The sequence below is a fragment of the Periplaneta americana genome, chromosome 8 (assembly GCF_040183065.1).
Source record: "Periplaneta americana isolate PAMFEO1 chromosome 8, P.americana_PAMFEO1_priV1, whole genome shotgun sequence".
Classification (NCBI taxonomy): domain Eukaryota; kingdom Metazoa; phylum Arthropoda; class Insecta; order Blattodea; family Blattidae; genus Periplaneta; species Periplaneta americana.
The window spans coordinates 62,520,361-62,541,293 of NC_091124.1; the positions used below are offsets into that span (position 1 = coordinate 62,520,361).

The following is a 20,933-nucleotide window of genomic DNA, read 5'->3' on the forward strand; positions in this document are numbered from 1 at the left end:
TTATTTCCTTAGAAAATACATACGTAATTAATTAGTACATGAGATCTTCCCCGCTACTTTTTAATTTTTATATTTTTGGTATTGAAATGTGTTGTAAATAATCAATGTTCGTGTACCGGTTTTACAATGTTATTTAAATATTAAATATGTCGCACATTTTAACTTTATTCGTTCATTGTTGAAGCTCTCCGTCTTGCTCGCAAACTGTCAAAATTTGAAATGTGGTTTCGTTCCTGCAAACACAAATTTAAATCTATATTACTTGTTTACGAATTCATTTATTTCGGTATATAATTATTTAGCCCTTTGTGAATAAACGTACTTTAAAAAGGAACAAAAATACTTATTTCAAATAATAACACCACATAATTCGTTTATGTAAAACTGGCACCAGCGATTTTGGCGTGTGTTCTAGATATATAGTGTCCAGTTTGTGAGCATGTTGCTAGTGCAGCTAAGAATTGTACCACTTCCTATACACATCACATCAGCCATTTGCCAAACACAGTTGTCAGACTGATTGCAGCAAATGTAAAACACAAATGTAATGTTCCCATTACTTATTTCACACGCCAAAAACAGTAACAAAATTTACCCAGTCCTCAGAAGGTTAATATTACAATTATTAAAAGTGGTGATATGGTAGTGGCAGTAGTGGTATTAGTAGTGTGATAGTATCAATCGATCACAATTTGTTACGTGTAGTTCTGTGAACTTTTACTATTAATTTTGCAATAATGTTTTTTAGTCAGACAGCTCTAATAACAATCTTGGATTCAAGATACCTGCATTAGAAATTAGAATTCGAGCCTAATTTAATGCAACATGAGATAAGATGTAGTAGTTCTGAATTTGAAATCCGCTGTCCCGTTGTCTCTCACTGCAATGCAGCAACAGCAGTTGCTCCCCCCCCCCCCCACCCCTGCGACTCCACATACAACTGTCAGAAGTACAAACATTCGTTAATTCTAGTATAGATTTCATCAGAATGAATTAACGACTACAATCATTGAGCTCCACTGTATAGAAAGAGCCTGTGGGTGGAAGGAAGAGGAGAAAGCTTGCTCAGATCAGACTGGGTCTAGGAATATAATTTCCTCAAAATTATGAAACCATTATTTTCAATGTGCATCTATTTATTAAACAAGGATAGTAATAATAGCTGTAACATTATAACAATAATGAATGTTGTAAAATCACGTCGGTAAATAGAATATAAAAATTCTTATATACGTCCTTTGTACAATATGTTTTCATGTATATGTAGCACCTCTTCCATAAAGTGTTCAGCCTGTCGAAAGAAAACACACATTAGAAATATGTACATAAAAGATTGTACAGACCCATAAACAAAATTCAGATGGCCCAAATTTTGTTTCCAGGTCTGTACTTTAACATTAACTAAAAGGCTAGTGAGCACAGTACACCAGTAAACAATGTGTTGAATGTATCATGTCAGTGTCTTATATAATTTTTTTTAAATATAAAGTCTTTGTTATATGCGAATATATTGCTACCAAGAAACTTCTATTTCCATCTTCACTTTAAGGAATTGTTTATTTTTTATTTTTTGTGCAGTGACAGTGCTCTTAACTTGCCATTATTCACCCTGACTCTACTAACATAGTTCACAGATGTCACTAGTGCTGAGAAGTGTAGACCACCGAGTTCACCAAATGTTTGCATGTAACAGGGAAACCATAGTAGTGAAGAAAACTCCCTGTGTTGCCTGGACCACACGAGTTATAAATTCAGAGTGGATTGACTGGGATTTGAACCACAGCCTCATGGGTTATAAGCCCAGCACACTAGCACTGAGCCGCGGTGGCAGTGTTTGAAGTGTTATAGAGATTAGATCTTTTGGTAAGATGAATTTCATTCTTAAATGAACTAAATTCGTGGTTGATTGTAAAATCATTTTTCTCTTATAACAACATCCTGATTGTCAGTATAGACGTTAGATGTAATCATAATCGTTCACATACTGCATACTGTGGACAGATGGCAGGACTGTGACCCATTTTCAAGTTGCACACTACTTCGGTGGGCCATGTTATGCATGTGTATTTATGTTACAAATGTAAGAACTAATAAAATAAAACGATTAATATTTATATCGCCATTCATATAATCATCACTAGAGAGCAGAATTTTAGGACCTAAATAGTGGCATATTAGGCGCTTAAAATAGGCTCTTAAACTCCTTTATTTAGGCTCTATAAAATTAAAAAATAGGCTTTTTTTGTTAAAGAATGTCACTAATATAAGATTCAACATTTAATGCAAAATTCTAGGATTAAAAGAAACTTCCACACATTTTACAAGGGTACAATGCATACACAAAATGAAGACATTCTGTCTTTAAGTTAATGTTTTTCATTCATCAATCACATTTCCATAGTTTGCTTCACAGTAGATGATCAGCATCTATTGTGGCTACTGTGTCACTCACTGCTGTATTTGAAAATGGTGAGAAGAAAGGAAGGGGTTGTTATCTGTCTTGGAATGTAAGACAGACATAGGAAGATATTATAATAATAATAATAATAATAATAATAATAATAATAATAATTTGTCCCGCAGAAGTTCTTTTACATGCCAGTAAATCTACTGACATTAGCCTGTCGCATTTAAGCAGACTTAAACGCTATTGACCTGGTCTGGGATCAAACCTGCAACCTCAAGCACAGAAGGCCAGCACTATACCGACTACATTATCCAGGCCGACTGAAAGTTGGAATTTTAGGATTGAAAGATAGTATGAATGAGAAGGGGTGGCCCAGAGGTATTTCTCTTTTGTGTTGTTACTGCTAGGAAGGAGTTATCCCTCATTGAATGTAAATGGTACATGATGTCAAGAAAAACACTAAACAGTTACGAAAAAGACGCAAAAATTAAAAGAAACTTAAAAATAGGCACTAACGTCAAAATAGGCATTTTTAGGCACTATAAAACTACTTTATTCATACTTACATTTTAATGAAAAAATATAAATATTAAATCTCAAGCCTGTATGAATCGAGGAAAAAAAATAGGTTTTTGCCTAAATTCCACTCTGTAATCATCACTATACAAAATAACCAAAGAAATAAAAAAACAAAAACAAAACTCATTAGGAGGGGGTGGAAAGAAGAATAATGTAATGAGAATGATACCAGCTACTGGCAATCTCATCATCAATGCATATTTAATAAGACATTCCGTTTTCACAAACACACCTACAGTTGTGCGAAGTTCTCAATGATTTCTTGACTTTATTTTCATTAAAACAATCTTAATACCCCTTATAGAAATCATTAGAACATCACAGCATGAGCCATTTTTAGTCAATAAAGCAACTTAGATTACTCACATAAATAAAAGTAAAAGTACCTAGTTTTTTTAACAAGGGTATCTTCCATTGTCCAAAATGGAAATCCTGTACCTGCTTGTACTATACGTGACCTCCTTCTTTCAGCTTAGCTACGAGCTGATCAACATCCTCCAGAATGACACCAGCCTGCCGGGTTGGAGGATCCTCTACACTTACTACCTCAATACGTGCTGCTGTGTCCACACCCAAGTCTTTTGGACTCATCTTTTTTATTGGTTTTTTCTTAGCTTTCTGTGAACAAATATGCAAATTTATAAATGCCGAAATACAAAACCCAAGAAGACAGTTTAAACGTAACAGAAAATGTTATAACTGCAGATGCAAAATATAATCTTCAGATTTTCATATAGTTTCCAAGAACTTAACCACTAAATGGAATTATGTTACAAGAATCAAGAATACTGACACTTTTGTGTATTTACTGACAAGGTAATGAACAATTATTTACCATAATGTTTGGAAGAGTGGCATATCGGGGTTCATTGAGTCTCAAATCAGCACTGACCACAGCTGGAAGTTTCACTTTAATTGTCTCCAATCCTCCATCAACTTCCCGTGTAACTTGCAGTTCTCCATTTTGTTTTTCTATCTACAAAACCAAAAAGATTATTAAGATCACTCAGCTGTGGACAGATAATGTTATGCATAAGTGTGCTGTTGTAATACAAATTTTACTAGTCATCTATATTTAGTAGCTTTAGATATTTTTAACATATCACTGCATTTCAATTGAGGCATTTAGTTGCAAAATCAGCCTACATCACTAAAACATAACTTTTCAGTCTGAAGGGAAAAGTTTGCAAGGAACAAAGATTTGCCACCAATACTATTCTTTCATCATACAAATCCATGTGATGTATCTGGCTTTGGAGCATAACAGTGCTATAGCAGTTGTAGAATCATATGAAATATAACATTAACTCATTTTCGAAAAAAAAAGTGATTTATCTGATTTTGCAACTACACACCTCAATTGTGATCTTCTCTGTGGTGTTCTAATCATGTGTCGATGCCATATAAGTCTTCTTGATTTCGTTTCAACACATGGGGCCTTTTTTATGAAAAGTAAGAGTTAAAAGTTACAGGTGAAGATATCGATAATTTGTAAAACTTGTAACTTACAGGTGTATTACGAAACTACACTTATACACTTGTAAGTGAAGGAGAGAAAGTACAGATTACAGGTGAACTTTATACATATTTCTCATGGTCACCAATGTTTCTTTACAGTTGTGCAAGTCTTAGGTTACCAGTATAGTAAAAATAGTATACAAGTTCTACCCATCTCTGTTAGTGGGTAGAATACAATTTGTAGGTTATGTTACATATAATTAATTAATTTGGCTTGTTTTGTAAGCCTTTCAGAAAAAGTTTCACCCCCCCCCCCCCAGAATTTCCTTCACTGTAATTTAGAAAACATTTCTACGTTACAATTTACAACAACGGCAGTTGTTCATAATAATAATTTATAACTACCACCTCGCAGTTAAGATAATCCAGAAGGCAGTGATGTGAAAAAAGAAACATTGCCATGACCTACATTGTAGCTTTCTTAAATAACTCCTTTTCCTTTAAAGTCAAACAAGTCCTGTACTAAATTAAGAAATGCAGTAGCCTGTAACTTGTACTCGCCCATGCAGTTTCCTGTACACTTGCAGACCTGTAACCTGTATTTTCGTAAAACAGGCCCCAGGTCGTATTACAAATTTACCAATTAAAATTATAATAAATGATGCATTGGTATGATACCATTCACCAAATAAAGGAAGCTTAAATATCTTTGTACCTTTGATGCAAAGGTTCCTTGAGGCCAGTCTAGCAGAGCAGCTGTCATCTGAGCAGTCTGATTGGAGTCATCATCAATAGCCTATATACAGAAATTAGGGTGACTTCACTATAAACAGTACTCGAGATTCAAGTTCCTGCCAAGCTTATCCAACATTTTCTGCTTTGTTTACTTTAACATTTCCATACCTGTTTGCCAACAATTACGAGATCAGCCTTCTCGTCCTGTGCCAACTTTGCAATTATCTTCGATACGTGTATAGGCTGCAAGGTTTCATACTCTGGCCCAGACACTTCTACATGAATTCCTCGGTCGACTCCCATAGCCAGAGCAGTGCGGAGGGTTTCCTGCAATCCACATCAACAATTATATCCCTCACTGTACATTTACAATGTAATGATATGCTTGTGTGTGATATTGGGTGTAACAGTTGAGAGACTTATGATAAGACGAGACAGATGTGAAGAGTGAGGAAGAGAAGAATAGTGAAAGAGAGGAGAGATGATTCGGAAGGAGAAAGAACACCATCTTTTAATCAATTTTCAAAATATGTCTTGTACACGTCGCTGTGTTCGCGCAACAACGGCTCAAGTTGTGTTGTACGTATTCTAGATTTTTGCCTCCAAATGTAACATTCAATGTCATTTTATGCAGCTATATTAGCTCTGTGCGCAATAAACGTCATTAGTTTGAACATCTTTTGTTTGTTTGTATGTGTGTGTAAATAAATAAATAAAATTAATATGTACAGTTTTAGAAAAAAATGGACTGTCTGAATTTTCTAAGTTCCAGATTCAACCCATTGTGCATGCTCAGTGATACTCACTAGATCGCTTTGAAGTTATTGAAATTCATTTATGCCGATTATTGTCGTAACCCAAAAGGCATTTGAAAAGATGTGATGAAAACTGATCTATTCTTAATAGTAGATGAATTTTTATAAATTGTATAAAATGATCGTAAACGAAATTACCCCGCATAATTAATTAAAAAAAAAAGCTCTTTAAGCTCTTTCCTCAACAGTATCTGAACCCTGAACTTTGTAGTCTGCAAGCAAGCACATTAGTAGAGCAGAGAATGCCTGCAATGAATTGTCATAATCAGGGTTGTTGTATCATGTTTGTTTAATAATGACTCTTAGGCATTAATATTATCTTATTTTCAAATTAATTTCGTGTTTTTGCATTAATTTAGTTGTGAAATACCTTCCTGTAATACTATCCAAATAATACTGGGTTGAAAACCGTTGTTATACTGTTGTGGTGTCAATAGTGCTCCCTAAGGAAATTCAAGAGTTGGGCCATTTTTTGTTTCTGGGACTATAATAAGAAAAGAAATATTTCACAATAAATTGACCATAGCCTATACATTCTCAATTTTAATTTGCAAGCAGGTTTTTAGGTACGTAATGGTATGTTAAATATGCATATGAAATGATACAAGAACTCGAACATTTCTAACCTGAGACTGTGCTGGACCACAAGAAACTGCAATGACCTCTTGAGCAATCTTCTTCTCCTTTAATCTCACTGCTTCCTCTACAGCAATTTCATCGAATGGGTTCATGGAATGTTTAATGCCATCTGTCACTACACCTGTCTTGTCAGGCTTCACACGAATCTGTAAGGTTGAAATAACTTACTAGATCACTTCAAGAAAACATCAACTTTATTATACATACCTCAAAAAAAAGTTTTTCAACATCTGGATTTTTTATTTCCCTAGCTTGCCTACAAACGAAAGTACAATGCTTCTGAAACTGAAAATATTATCAATTGTGAAGGAGAATTAAAACAATAATAAGAAAAACAAATATGAGCAAAAAAAATTGCATCTATCAACCCTCGGAAATCAAAAACTGCTCCTCAGTAGGTCCCTCACATTGTGCCACCCCTTGGATTGTAGCACACTGTCTTCAAGGTGGTGATTGTCTTGCTCTACTCTGTTCCAATTTTCGACAGCAGTCCTCCAGATGTCATCGAGGGTACATGGTGGATTCCTGCATCTTCACAGTATCTGTTTCAACTGGTTCCAGGCATGCTCAATTGGATTCATATTTGCAGACACAGCAGTCAGTCCATCCGATTGATTTCAGCCTCCTTGAGGAAGGTGTTCACAAGATGGAAGCGGTGTGCGCACGCATTATCTTGCAGAACGGATCTGTCGCCAATTTGTTGGTGATGTATCTGAACAATTGGTTGGAATACCCTGTCCTGGTATTTCATACCCACCACCTGTCCCTTAAAGACGATGAGCAGCATCTTGACATCAGTACATGATACTGGCCCAAAACATGATAGATCTGTCTTCCTGCTGGACCCGTGGGGTGGCATATGTAACGTGCATGGCATTACCCTGCTCCCTCCACTCTCTCCCCTGGCAATTGTCAGGTGTCAGGCAAATCCTGCATCCATAGTGAAGAGGATCATCTGCCAGATCCATTCCAGATGCGCCCTTGCCCATCTATATCACAGTCCTGAGGGGTCTGGGTCGATACTTGTCAGAGACACCTGAAATGTAAGATGTTATATGAAGACAGTTTGTGAATGTCTGAATTGATACAGCCCTCCCAGCTGCCTGGCTAGGACAGCACTATGCAGACCTGTCGCAGTGTCTTCTTGGTTCCTGCAATACATCATTCACAGATAGAAGTCTTCATCTCTTGTTGATTGCAGGCGATTACTGTGAGACAGGTCTTCAATGCTTTGTGTGACACGATAGTGGGTATATGTCTGTACAACATCGCTGTGGTGAATACCAACCAAATGAGTAATTTTCAATGCAAGTCCTTGTTGATGGAAAGTAAGGATGCATAGCAAAATATTTGAATACTGAAATGACACCTCGAAGCATATTTACAGACTGAACGGGTCACACAAACTGTTCTTTCCATGTTCTGTGCAAGGCTTACAGCAACAGCACGCTCTACTTGACTGTACTGTGAAAGCACATTTGTAATTCAGCATACAAATGACAGGTGACGTTATGTTACATATAGATGTTTTGTTTTGATGAAAGTAATGTCAAATAGGATACCCGTCAAGAGTACATAGGTATGTATGGGTGGTGCAAAGCTTTTATTATTATTTTTTTTTTTTGAGGTGTGTAGTTAAAAATGGTGTCACACAGCTTCAGAACAATAGTTACTGAACCAAACCAACGAAGATTTTTCGACCATGTATTACAGCGAAGCAAGATGCAGTACTTATTTTGTTGTGTAGAAATAGTTTAATATCGTTCTGTCAAATAACATAAAGAGAAATAATATGTAAGCTAAGTAGTATGTAAACTAGGTGTAACAGGTTAATTAATATACAATCTTAGAAAAAAGCTTTGTCGCACAGATATTTTATATGTCCCAGAAAGAAGGCAGTGCACATGATCAGACATACAATGAAACAAAACTAATATTATTACCTCAACTAGTTGCTCTCTTGAGAACGTGGTAGTTCATCCTCTGATCATACGCACTGCCTCCTTTCCGGGATTTATAAAGTATCTGTGCGACAAAAGTTTTTTCTAAGACTACATACTTCTCTGGACTCGTGGTTCAGGACGATCCCAGCTCCCATCATTAGAGCCGAAGTTTGTGAGCTAAAACCCAGACGAGGTCAATGAATTAACAATTAGCTTAGATTTTTTCCATATTTCTCCGCTGAAATTTGTCTTCGTCTGCAAGCTCTTTGGTACCAGTAGTACATAATTATCACTGTTTAGTAGAGTAGCGGCAGTATACAGAGTGAGTTATAATTCCACCGACAAACTTCAGGAGGTGATTCCTGACTGAAAATGGAGCACAAAAGTTCATATCGCCTTGTGTACGGAAATGCATAGTTTTCACGGTAGATGCACTGATAACATTCTCTCATAACTTACAGTATGCGTTTTGTGTGTTGCAGATAGTGTGATTTAAGCAACATAGAAGCACAATGGTCCGGTATTCATTCCAGGAACAAGCTGAGATGGTGTTCATGCATGGCCAAGCAAGTGATGCTGTGTGATATGGGTGGTGCTGTCTGTCAGGGTACGTGGTTCGCTACATCTGTGCTGTCTCTCGACCATTTCCACCTGCTTGGCCCTACACGAACACCATCTCGGCTTGTTCCTGGAATGAATACTGGATCATTGCGGTTCTATGTTGCTTAAATCACATTATCTGCAACACAAAATGCACACTGCAAGTTATGACAGAATGTCGTCAATGCCATCTACCAGGGAAACTATGATTTCCGGACACATGGTGATATGAACTTTTGTGCTCCATTTTCAGTCAAGAATCACCCCCAGAAGTTTGTTGGTGGACTTAAAACTCACCCTGTATATAAACGCGCATGTGGGCGAAAAATAGCAGACGAATTTTATTTGAAGGCCCTATTAAGAGGACAGAGAGAATTAAGGGAAGGGGGCAAGGTTCATTAATGTGCCGTACGTGGCCCTCAGCCGGATTCGAACTCGCAAATCTCGGATCCAATAGGCAGGAAGGTAATCGTCATACTACCGAAGACAACGCGTGGTAGGTACATAATGTATCTTTCAACTATTAATACAGAACATTAATAATTTTTACATTACCCTTTTACAATAATAGTAATAATTTCATCTTCAATCAAATTTACTTACTTTAACTGCATAATCAATAACTCGCTTTACACCAACCAATACACGAGCCATTTCAATTATATAAATACTGTAGAGATAATTAGATAAACTAAACTTCAATGCCAATATAATTTCTGGAACTGCTTCACTTGACTACAATCACGCACTTTGCTCTCGTACGAAGGTCATGCAGGAATATCTCATTTCTCCATGCAAGCTTCTCGGATTTCCTCCAATCCGTGGAGTTCAGAGAATGTAGAACACCGAACCTTTGTTCGAAATCTGGCAACATTGACTTGTTAGCATTGGATAAACTTTACAGCTACTAATTGCAACATTGCATTTAGTAGCAGTCTGCCTAGTGCGATATTGAGGTGGTATAACCTTAAAAAATAAATAAAAAAATGTGGTTTGAGGCGGATGAAATTTTAGAAATATTCAGGGGTTACATTCCATATTATTTATTAATAGCGCTACCAATATTCATTATTATTTCGCCTGTGAATCCTGTCGGTGCTGCACATGAATTTCCAGTTCATCGCATGCAGCAGTATGATCTGCATGGTGTGGCCCACGGTAAGCACTTCATGTAACCTTGTTGTATTTGCTAATGTATAAGAAATTAATGTGGTAATGGAAATTCCCAAATGATGTATTAAAAAGAACTGTATTTTTTCGAAATTATCCGCAAGTAATGTCAATGGAGTTTTAATTTAAAGGAAGAAGAGGATTACTGCAAAATTGACCGGAACTACATTATTGCAAAAATTTTCATAGTCATAATAAATGTGGGTAAATCTTTCATAACAGAGGCAGTTCTAGAAACTGTGATAGAAACATTTTAAAAACTAAAAACGCTTGACTTTATCCTTTGGATTGGTCGTCATCGATTCTTTCATGTAGGCCTGCGGAACCAATTATGTAAGTTATCTTTTACAAAACACATGACTACGGAGATTCCACAGAAATGGAAGTATGAATGTAAACATTGAAGGAGAATGAAAGGTTAAGCACTGACATGAGTTCTAAATTAAGGAAACCTAACGTAACTTAATTATTTTCACCGAGTAAAATTGTATCAGCTTTTTTTGTTTCTGGCTAAGTGGAAGAGAAGGTCTGATGGCTTAACTTTGCCAGAATAAATAAATAAATAAATATTATTGTTATTAAAATATTATTATATTTTCATAATAACATTTTTCTCTATTTAGCGTGACCTTCCACATCACTTATTTGTTTCAAGTTCGCAGTAACAGTTTTGTATGAGAAAGACTCTAGGTCAACCTACTTTCCTTTAGAAGAAAGGTAGGAAGGATTTTTAAAAAATACTTTTTGGACATTTGCCCATATTAAAAAAATATCGGCAGGTCATAGCTTTACGTGGAATTACTTGTGGATGCGATCACCTATCGACAGGTGCATCATAGATAACACAGAAAAACCTCCAACAAAATGTATGCTTTCGAGAGACTATTGAAATTTATAGGTCTAAGTTAAAAATCGGTATTATATTTCATGTTACACAGCCCGATCGGTATTACAAGTATCCATTATACTAACATTATTATTGTTGTTGCTTAGTCAGCTGTTCGAAGACAAGCCTGAACCACACAATTGACACCAACAAGACACTATCCATGAGGTAACCAGGCCATAAGACATTGGGGTAGGGTGGCCAGTTCCTGGTTCCCCCTCCATTGCATACATCACCGATTAGCTACATAGGCCTGTTACACTAGCCTAATCAGACTTAAGATGCATACAGTCAATAAATTGTTTTTCCTCTGGCACACATTGTCAAGTGAGATGTACTGCCTAATAATAGATGTATACTTATCAGCCAGAACCTCAATCAGAGGTATAACGTAATTATTGGCTTTACTTAGTAGCATTTTTCATATTACTCGTCAAAGGAGGGCGTAATGCTTTATCAGTTTAAATTAAATATTTAACCACAATATGCATACTACATATGGTTTTTGGTTTAACATTTGCACATGAATATAATGGTTGAAGATGATAACGTAAGAAGATTGCCAACATCTAGTTACCTACCAGCTGAACAAATATGGCTAATATGACTACTTTGCCTCGGACTGAAATTATAAATTGGCTATACAAAAGTACTATTTTATAGTTCAATAATATTATTAACATTATAAAACCCCCTGCGGTGGCTGAGTGGTCAGACCTTCAGCCTGTCATGCAGGCAGTCCAGATTCAAGTCCCAGTCAGGCCACAAATTCATAGTGACACTTGTGGCGGGCAAGATCGCAGTTGGGGTTTATTGCGGGGTTCTCCTATTTCCTCATATTTAGCATCTACATCATTCCATCAACATTTCTCCATTTCACCATCATTCAATAGTATTCCCTGAATACCTCCTGGCAATACATGGACGGGGCTGGTCTTGGGATGGGTGGTGTGGCTTGCTCGAAACCTGGGTATGCACCGAACCTTAGTGCAGTCAGCCTGTGTGGGTTTGGGATTGTACCTAACTTGAGGGTTAGTGCAATAGATCGTAAAAGGCTGGGTTATAGTGCCTCCCTCCCGAAAATTCCATTCCATTTCATCAACATTGTAAAACTTATAAATTCTGTAAATAATGGGTAGGCCTATTGATAATATATTTAAAATTGTCAGATTGGCAACACTTATAACCAATTTCTTTCAAAACACTGTCCACAAAGTAGCAAACTAAGGAATTTCTATGAGAATATACCTTGCATCATCAGAGCTAACCTCCCCCCCCCCCCCCAGCCCATTTCTTTTATGCTGCATATCTTTATATAGAACTACATGTCTGTGCAGCCTCCCACACTGACTTCTCCCAGGTACGTTGCTCACACTTTTGCTCAGCTGTTGTATTGGTTCATATCTTTCGAATCCCAGAGGTCCTGTTTACTCCCTAAGTGCAGCTCGTCGTTCGCTATAGTACTTTCCATCTTGTTTGTCGGACATCTTAGAAATTTTTAAGTTGACCTGCCTTCGACTAGCTAGGAACTGAGGTGCTGACATCAATATTATGACATGTGATTCAAATTTGGTGACATCTAACGGAATGTGCTGCAAATGTGGAACATTTTCGCAGTGTTGCCAGCTTGCTTAGGCTCAAACAGCAGCAGCTGTTTATATCTCATTTAATGCAGTGTTCCTCTATTCAGTGGTATATGCACAATTTCTCTGTGTTTTCATTTGCGATCAGTAGCAGCGAGAGGGTTTTACATTTTCATGTGACGGTTAATTCCCAAGTTACCCCTCCGCCTCATTATTTAGACTTCTTATATTTCTTTTTCAATTTATATCACCTATTTCTGTATGTATGAGAGAGGTTAATGATTGCTTATTTGTTTTCGTGAGGTTTGTGGAGGAGAAAATGGGTTTGGAACAGACCTTTATTTTTTCCATGACATCTTGACAGGCTTACTTTCATTGTCATTTATCACCATACAACCAATTTTAAATAACATTTGTAGGGTAGAATGTTTTAATTTAAAAAATAATTAAGCCCATTTCATTTTTGTATAATGTCTCTGGTTTTATAACATTTCCCCCTCTACATTTCCTTCATTGAAATTCAGACCAATGATACTTCCACCCTAATGACTCATGCATCTTTTTCTTCAACATTATGTTAAAGTTGGTGGATGTTTGGATATTAATGCAAAACACTTGACAAATTATTTGCCCTTCTCAACTGGTTTCAGTTTGATTGGTACAACTATTTTCAGTTTGTGTACTTCATTCTTGTACGTCATACACAGGTGCTATCACTACACATATATAGATGGTTCTTGTACTAGTGAGATTATGAATCGACTTGTTCCCACCTCATTTTGCACTAGATGTTTCTCCATTCGTTATCTGGGTGACATCTTGTACAAAGAATTGAGAACGGAATAATGGTTGATTTGGAAGTAGAATTTTGTCTTTCTACTGCTTTGTTTATACTAGTTGGTGTTTATTTTATTTATTTTATCCACTCAACCATATAATTACAGAGAAGAGAATAGTGATAATAACAGTAGTAATACATATGTGCATATAAGTGTTGTAGGTACTACATTGTCCAGTAGTTTTGCTTATTTATTGAATGTAAATGGCTCATAGGATTTTTTTTTCCATACAAAAATTCATTATTTTTACGAGGTTCAAACCCAAGTACCATGGTTTCAGAGATAAACACAAAACAGTTAAGATAAAGTGTGTCTTAACAGATTATTTGTTGACACTTTTAACTTTTTTGCACTGTTTGCTTAGATGTTTATTGGTAATGTGATTCTACAGTGAGATTAGTTGGGGACACTCGAGTTTTCGTCCAGAGCTTTGATAGCCAGCCGGCTCTGGACGAAAACTAGAGCATCCCCAACTAACCTCACTGAATAGGGACGAAGTTTTATTATTATTATTATTCTTTTTTTGTGTCAAAGAGTAGGTAAATATAATAATAAGAGTGTTTGTTCACTCATGAATGAAAACATAAATACTCTTATTATTATATTTAATTTTTGACACAAAAAATATTAAAACTTCATCCCTGTTCACCCCCTGCATCCCTATTGACCCCATTTTACAGTACAGTAGTAAAAAATTAATGGGTCTTTATTTGAAACCAAAAAGCACACAATGATAATCCACTTCAAGGATCATCAGAAGATTTTCTGAAGTTTTAGTTGTGAGTTCATTATTTGTTGCATTTATAGGCTGCCGTAGTTCATCTGTGAATCTGGAGGCTCGTTCTATCAGTGGGTGGGGAACATCCCGTCACTGTGTTGTCACACGCTTGGAAGACATCACAACTGATCAGTTTCGAGAAGTTCGTTCCAAAGCTGGGGCACTTCTTGTTATGTTACCGCAACATGTGATGGAATTACAGAAAGAAGAGAAACAGGTACAAAATAAAACTATCTTCTGTCATGTGCACTGCGTGAAACTTTGATGGAAAAAAAATCTATAAATTAATGTACTTATTTCATAGATAGGCTAGACATTTGATGGGCGACGTTTTAAGAACTATTGCTTTATATAAAAAAAAATTATCTTTTGTAATTTCTATGTTGCGAACAACATGCCAACTATGATCATTAGCAAAACAGTGAAATCTCTCTTTGCTGGACATGCACAAAACACTATATTTTGTTTGTTTTGTTGAGCTTGTGATTTTATAAAGTTAATTTACACATTGCACTATAAATTAACATGAGTAGACAATGAAACAGTCAGAAATAAATTTTGAAACGTCATAAATGGTTTTTATTAATTTTACAGTTTTAAGATAGGCCTAATAATTTTCCGGTTTCTTCAGATATTGTTGCGATCGTACAGTCGTACATGGCATATTGAGATGGTGAAAATGTACATTCTTAGTTAGCATAGCAAAAACACTACATAATATTAAATTTCGAATTGAAATAATTGCATAGCATAAATTAAATGATTAGAAATAATGTTGGTAATGTCACAGGCTGAAAGTTGACAAATATTGGTACATGAATATTGAATAGGCTATTAATGATGGTGATTAGAATACAATGCAACTTTTAATGGAAACTGGATTGTACGAAGAATATTTTGTTGAAAAGAAAAATTCTGGTAAAATTCTGCCTCTGAGAATGAGAATATAAACATTACCGATACTTTATGCCTATGATCTTACAGACATAATGCAAATTTGAGGCTGCCAAGAACTTTAGTTAAGGATTGGAACCATAGTTCTATTCATTGAGAATTGAAAAAATGGTAAATCTGTGCACAGATCAATGATCTTGTATGTAATTTCAATGCAGGTTAAAAGGAACATTTTAATTTTCTGTTTTATAAACTTTGTGAATGAGTTTATTACATAGAGGATATTTTTACCGTAGCAAAAGTGAAAACTATTTGTCTGGTTTTGTATTGTGGAGTGTCCACTTACGGGAACTAGTAGGCCTATTTTAAGAAATTCTCTTTTCTTTGGACAGGGAATTTCTAAATGTTCGAAATTATAGGTGACCATCTTATAGAGAATTCTGTCATGTAGAGATGTCCATCAAATAGAGATGTTTGTATTACAGAGATATCTATTATAAAGATACATTCCTCTTAGTGGCTCTCTTATGTGCCTGAAAGTAGATCTTATAGTTTTAAGATAAAAAACAAATCAATTCTTGGCCTATGCAGTGACCACATCTTCTATGGTGTTGGACTTAACTGTATGTGAGCAAGGGTAGTAGGTTTAGTTTTGTTGAAGGACTATCAACTGTACGATGTCAGAATTGGTTTCATTAGCACACACTGTTAGTTTTATGTCGTGAGAGTTATAGCTTTGTTAGCAGACTTTTCAACTTTGTTGTGGGTAGTTATAATTTTATAGTGACATTATGTTGTTAGAATCATAGATCTAACAGTCTTTGTTAGCTCTGTAGAAATATAAGTTGTAATTTCACTAATTCTGTCAACCTTATATTGTCATAATTCTGATAACAGGTTTATTGACCTTATGTTGATGTATGCAATGGAAGGGAAAAGGAACTGGCCATCCTACCCTGTTATCTCCTGGCTCAGTTGCCGCATGAGTGATACCTTATTGGTGTCACTTATGAGGTTCAAACCTGTTTTTGGACAGTTGACTAAACAACAACATATTGCCAAAAATCTTAAGTTTAACTAACTTTGCCATCTGTATGTGGTTAGAAAACTTGGTTTTCTTATCAAGCTGAGTTGTATGTTGAGAGAACTAATAATTTTGTCATAGTCTGTTACACGTTTGTGGAAAAGAATCTTAGTTGTTTCAATATCGTGTGTTATCTGTTCGTAGATCAACTAGGAATCTGTGCCAAGTACATGTGGATAGGAGTAATAGTTAATCAGCAGACTGTCTCTGCCATTTCAGCTGTAAATTTTCTTTAATGACGTTTTGACAACTCATTAAAGCAAACATTCCTTTCACTAACTTTTATATGACACAGATTTCCATACAATTGCTCTGTAATGTGTACTGTGTAGTTATATAAAGAGAAGATGTATGAGATTTTCTCGTATTTGAATTGTTTTACTTTCTCAAAATACAGAAAATAGAGAAATTGTTCTGGTACTGCAAGTGTCCATTTCATTTCATGTTCATATACATCTACAAATTTTGATGTTGGGGGGGGGGGAGTAGAGAATAATGTGCAGTGATGCTACAAAAAGTATATTTTATTTTTAGGCCCTACCTAAATACTCAGCAACTGAGAAAGATAATTTATGCATACTGATGTTATTTTTTTGTAGTACTGTTTTTTGCCAACATTAATTTTCTACAAAGTGAATAAACGAAGTTTTACTCATTTTTATGGGGATGTGAAGAAAAAAATGCATGTGAGAAAAACATATAACTGAAATGACATTTAGTAATTGAAGAATGAATTAAGTTAAGTCAATTTAGTAAAATTTTCACAAGAGAAATTTAGAACTTCATAGTTAAGCTACCTTTTAGTCTGTAATACAGTGCTCAAATTTATAACTCATATTAAAGAATGTAAGATTATTTGTAGGAAATTTTTGTTACTTAGAGCCAAAGCTGGCTGTTATATTACATTTCAAACCCTAGTCTAGAAAATTTTACGAAATTAACTTACCTTGTTCTTACCCTGTGATCATTCATTCATTCATTCATTCATTCATTCATTCATTCATTCATTCATTCATTCATTCATTCATTCATTCATTCATTCATTCATTCACTCATTCATTCATTCATTCATTGTTCTGCCCAAGGGCAGGTCTTTTACTGCAAACCCAGCTTTCTCCAATCTTTCCTATTTTCTGCCTTCCTCTTTGTTTCCTCATATGATCCATATATCTTAATGTCGTCTATCATCTGATATCTTCTTCTGCCCAGAACTCTTTTCCCATTCACCATTCCTTCCAGTGCATCCTTCAGTAGGCGTTTCTTCTCAGCCAGTGACCCAACCAATTCCTTTTCCTCTTTGTGATCAGTTTCACCATCATTCTTTCTTTACCCACTCTTTTCAACACAGATTCACTTCGTATTCTGTCTGTCCACTTCACATGTTCCATTCTTCTCCATATCCACATTTCAAATGCTTCTATTCACTTCTCTTCACTTCGTCGTAATGTCCATGTTTCTGTTCCATACAATGCCACACTCCACACAAAGCACTTCACTGGTTTTTTTTTTTCCCGGGGGTCCGCAGAAGATGCTCCTTTTTCTATTAAAAGCTTCCTTAGCCAATGCTATTCTATTGACTTTCTGGCAGCAGCTCATGCTACAGCTTAGTACACCCCAAGTATTTGAAGCTGTCCACTGCTCTGTTGAATCATTTAGAATTCGCAAGTTTACCTTTATTTTTTTTTCTACGACCATTGTCTTCGTCTTATTTGCATTTATCCTCATCCCATACTGCTCACAGCTGTCATTTAGCTGCAGTAACATATCACTTAGTATCATCTCCTCTTCTGCTAACAACGCCATATCGTCAGCAATAACCACAATTTCAAAACACACAGAGTTTGTGTGCACTCGATGTGGGTTTCTGGCACCTTGTCAGCCCACTCAAGTTATGTGGACATAAAGGGAAAAATTGAGACGGTGTTGGGTGAAGATCCTGGGTAGCTCAGTCGGTAGAGCATTGGTGCGTTCAGCCAAAGGTCCCAGGATTTATACCCAGCCTCGAAACAATTTTTCCCTTGAAATTATTCAAGTTTGCTTCACAGGGAGCTTTACCTGAAAGATAAATTTGCAAATCGATAATGTGTTAAATTGAAAAAATCATATTAATTAAAGAAATGAGTCCCAAACTATCCTCTGATTGAGGTTCTGGCTGATATGTACATCTATTATCAGGCAGTACAACTCACTTGATGATATATGTCAGAGGAAGAATAATTGTTTGTATGCATCTGAAGTCTGACGAGTGCAATATGTAGCTAGTCGGCGATGTATGTAATGGAGAAGGAAAGGAACTGGCCACCCTACCCTATTATCTGGCAATACTGAACTTAATAAAACGTAGACCTAGTGTCAGTATAACATTTTCATGGATTTTAAGAAACTGCTATTTTACAAGCAGGAAGTTATCACCATATTGTCGTTAATTCGAACTGTGATTTCCAATAATCTCTTAGCTCGGTTACAGGAAGCATATCCTATGTTTCTTCGTAAATATGTTTAAACTTGTTGAAATATTTTATATCAATTTCAGACATTATTTTTATTATGTTAATTGATTTTAATAATAATTTTAGTAAATGCCTAAAGTAAGTATACTTGTATAATTGTATTTATATGATACAAACCCGTTAATTAGAACTTGTGTTTGGATGTTTGGTGTTAGAAAAAAATTAAATATTAATATTACATATTAAGCACTGCGGATAGAGGAGACAGCCTTCAGATATGAAGAGTAGCTATGAATATATTGAATAAGCAGTCGTGGAGAGCTGATAAGGGGTGGTCCTCCAGCTTGGGGGTTGGGCGAAGGGCTAACAACCCATCACCGTAAAAAACATCTTGTTACAAATCCATACAATAGGCCTTGGAATGGGGCATATAGAGTGTTAGTTGGGAGACCGGAGGGAAAAAGACCTTTGGCCAAGATGTAGATGGGAGGATAATATTAAAATGGATTTGAGGGAGGTAAGATGTGATGATAGAGACTGGATTAATCTTGCACAGGAGAGGGACCGATGGCAGGCTTATGTGAGGGTGGCAAAGAACCTGTGGGTTCCTTAAAAGCCATTTGTAAGTAAGTATTAAGCACTGCAGAAGGATCCAGACACCTGGGCCATCGTTTCCCTAAGTTCTCATCATTTCTGGTACTTATGAACGTTGTAACAATAGTTATTTCAGGGTACTTTGCATATACTGATAATGTTAATAGCAGTGGGCACTGCCTGTCACCTAGCTGCAAAATAACTTTTATCATTACTAAGGAGCGGATTCCTATGTAATTAAATATTATTTTTGCGTGTGATAAAACACAATTAACAAAGTTAAAAATTCCGAACATGAAGTTTCAAGTTTAAAACCCGAATTTTATTTCACATAAAGACACATATTTTCACAAAAAAATTATGTAAATACATATTTTCAGGAAATCTATTATAAACACATAAATCTTGGAGTTTTTTTACTTAATTTTTTACAAGAACTTTTAAACATTTTAAAACTAAATCAATAATGTCACTCAGAAGTACGTTATCTTTTTAAGAATTCTTCGTTGTTTGATGTTTCTAAGCGCTGTGTGATGTATCCGTGATCCATTTTTGTAATAGTATCGCCTCAAGTTCTGAGAACTGCTAGGCAGCATATCAGTGTTATTATTAGAGAATAAATTAACATGGACAAGGAGGAGAGATCTTGCAACACATAATTAGGAATGTTTATTGTTGCTGAAGATGATTTCATTCCGCTCTTTGTTTGTGAAACACAACAGATAAGAGCTCTGGTATGAACATTATTTAATTTAAACAAATCTCTCGCCTCTCGCTCATGTCTATCAAGTAAGGCAATATATCTTGTTGTGATTTCCTGTTATCGGGCTTCGTCAATCGATATCCTTCAAGATATACTGAAAGATGGTTATTTAAAAAACGATTTGGCTTTCCTATTAGAAAATCTAAGCTTTTTGTGTGACACCATAAAAAAACTCGAAACATCCAAAAACCTGTTGTCTGAAACAGGGAGATGCATGCTGTGAAAATTAAACTAGACTCGCTACCAGGTTCAGAAGTACAAGTACTAAGGTACAAATTCCAGAATGTGTTTGGGAAGAACAGTGTATGTAAAAGAATGTGTAAAGTTCAAGTATTGGAGGGTGTGCCTGTAGGTGAAATTGACGGTGTATGTGTTTGTGACATTCCTCTCTTTAAATATCCTCGTCTGACGTCCTGTGATGTGGGAAGATCGTTTTCACAGTATAAGTCGTTGTTCAGAGATAATCAGCATGCATTTGTGATGGAGAATTTGGAGATGACCTTTGTTGTTCACTGCAATTCTCGGCCAACTCTCAAGTATGGTTAGTGAGTACTTAGTAATATATTTTTTTTCCAAGCTAAGTAAGGTAATTTTGTCACATTAAAAAAATATATTTTTTTTATTTTTAGCAAATATTTTCGTACTTTTTAGCACATAAAAAAAATATATTTATATTTTTTAGCACATAAAAATCTGCTCCCTAATCATTACTTGCA

The 20,933-nt window shown here is 35.7% G+C and overlaps 2 protein-coding genes across 3 annotated transcripts in view; one reads left to right on the top strand and one right to left on the bottom strand.

Annotated features, from left to right (window-relative positions):
• Nucleotides 1-1,115: 1,115 nt before the first annotated feature.
• Nucleotides 1,116-9,943, bottom strand: Etfb (Electron transfer flavoprotein beta subunit). 2 transcript variants are annotated; one of them, XR_011333423.1, is made up of 7 exons: nt 9,780-9,943; nt 6,621-6,779; nt 5,348-5,506; nt 5,160-5,240; nt 3,822-3,962; nt 3,373-3,604; nt 1,116-1,291 (listed from the first exon to the last, which is right to left on the bottom strand). XR_011333423.1 is itself a non-coding variant. In XM_069832952.1 (7 exons), exons 1-6 carry the CDS (start codon nt 9,828-9,830, stop codon nt 3,434-3,436), a joined length of 762 nt encoding a protein of 253 aa, XP_069689053.1. In that variant the 5' UTR covers nt 9,831-9,943; the 3' UTR covers nt 1,116-1,291; nt 3,425-3,433. The 2 variants fall into 2 exon arrangements, 1 of the variants encoding a protein (XP_069689053.1); XM_069832952.1 differs by having other exon boundaries at nt 3,425-3,604.
• A 145-nt stretch (nt 9,944-10,088) lies between these two features.
• LOC138704755 (BOS complex subunit NCLN) overlaps nt 10,089-20,933 on the top strand; it is a 50,459-nt gene continuing 39,614 nt past the window's right edge. Inside the window, exons 1-2 of the mRNA XM_069832947.1 lie at nt 10,089-10,334; nt 14,462-14,649. Of these exons, the coding sequence (XP_069689048.1) occupies nt 10,163-10,334; nt 14,462-14,649 (360 nt within the window). The 5' untranslated portion in view covers nt 10,089-10,162. The remainder of the gene's footprint in view (nt 10,335-14,461; nt 14,650-20,933) is intronic.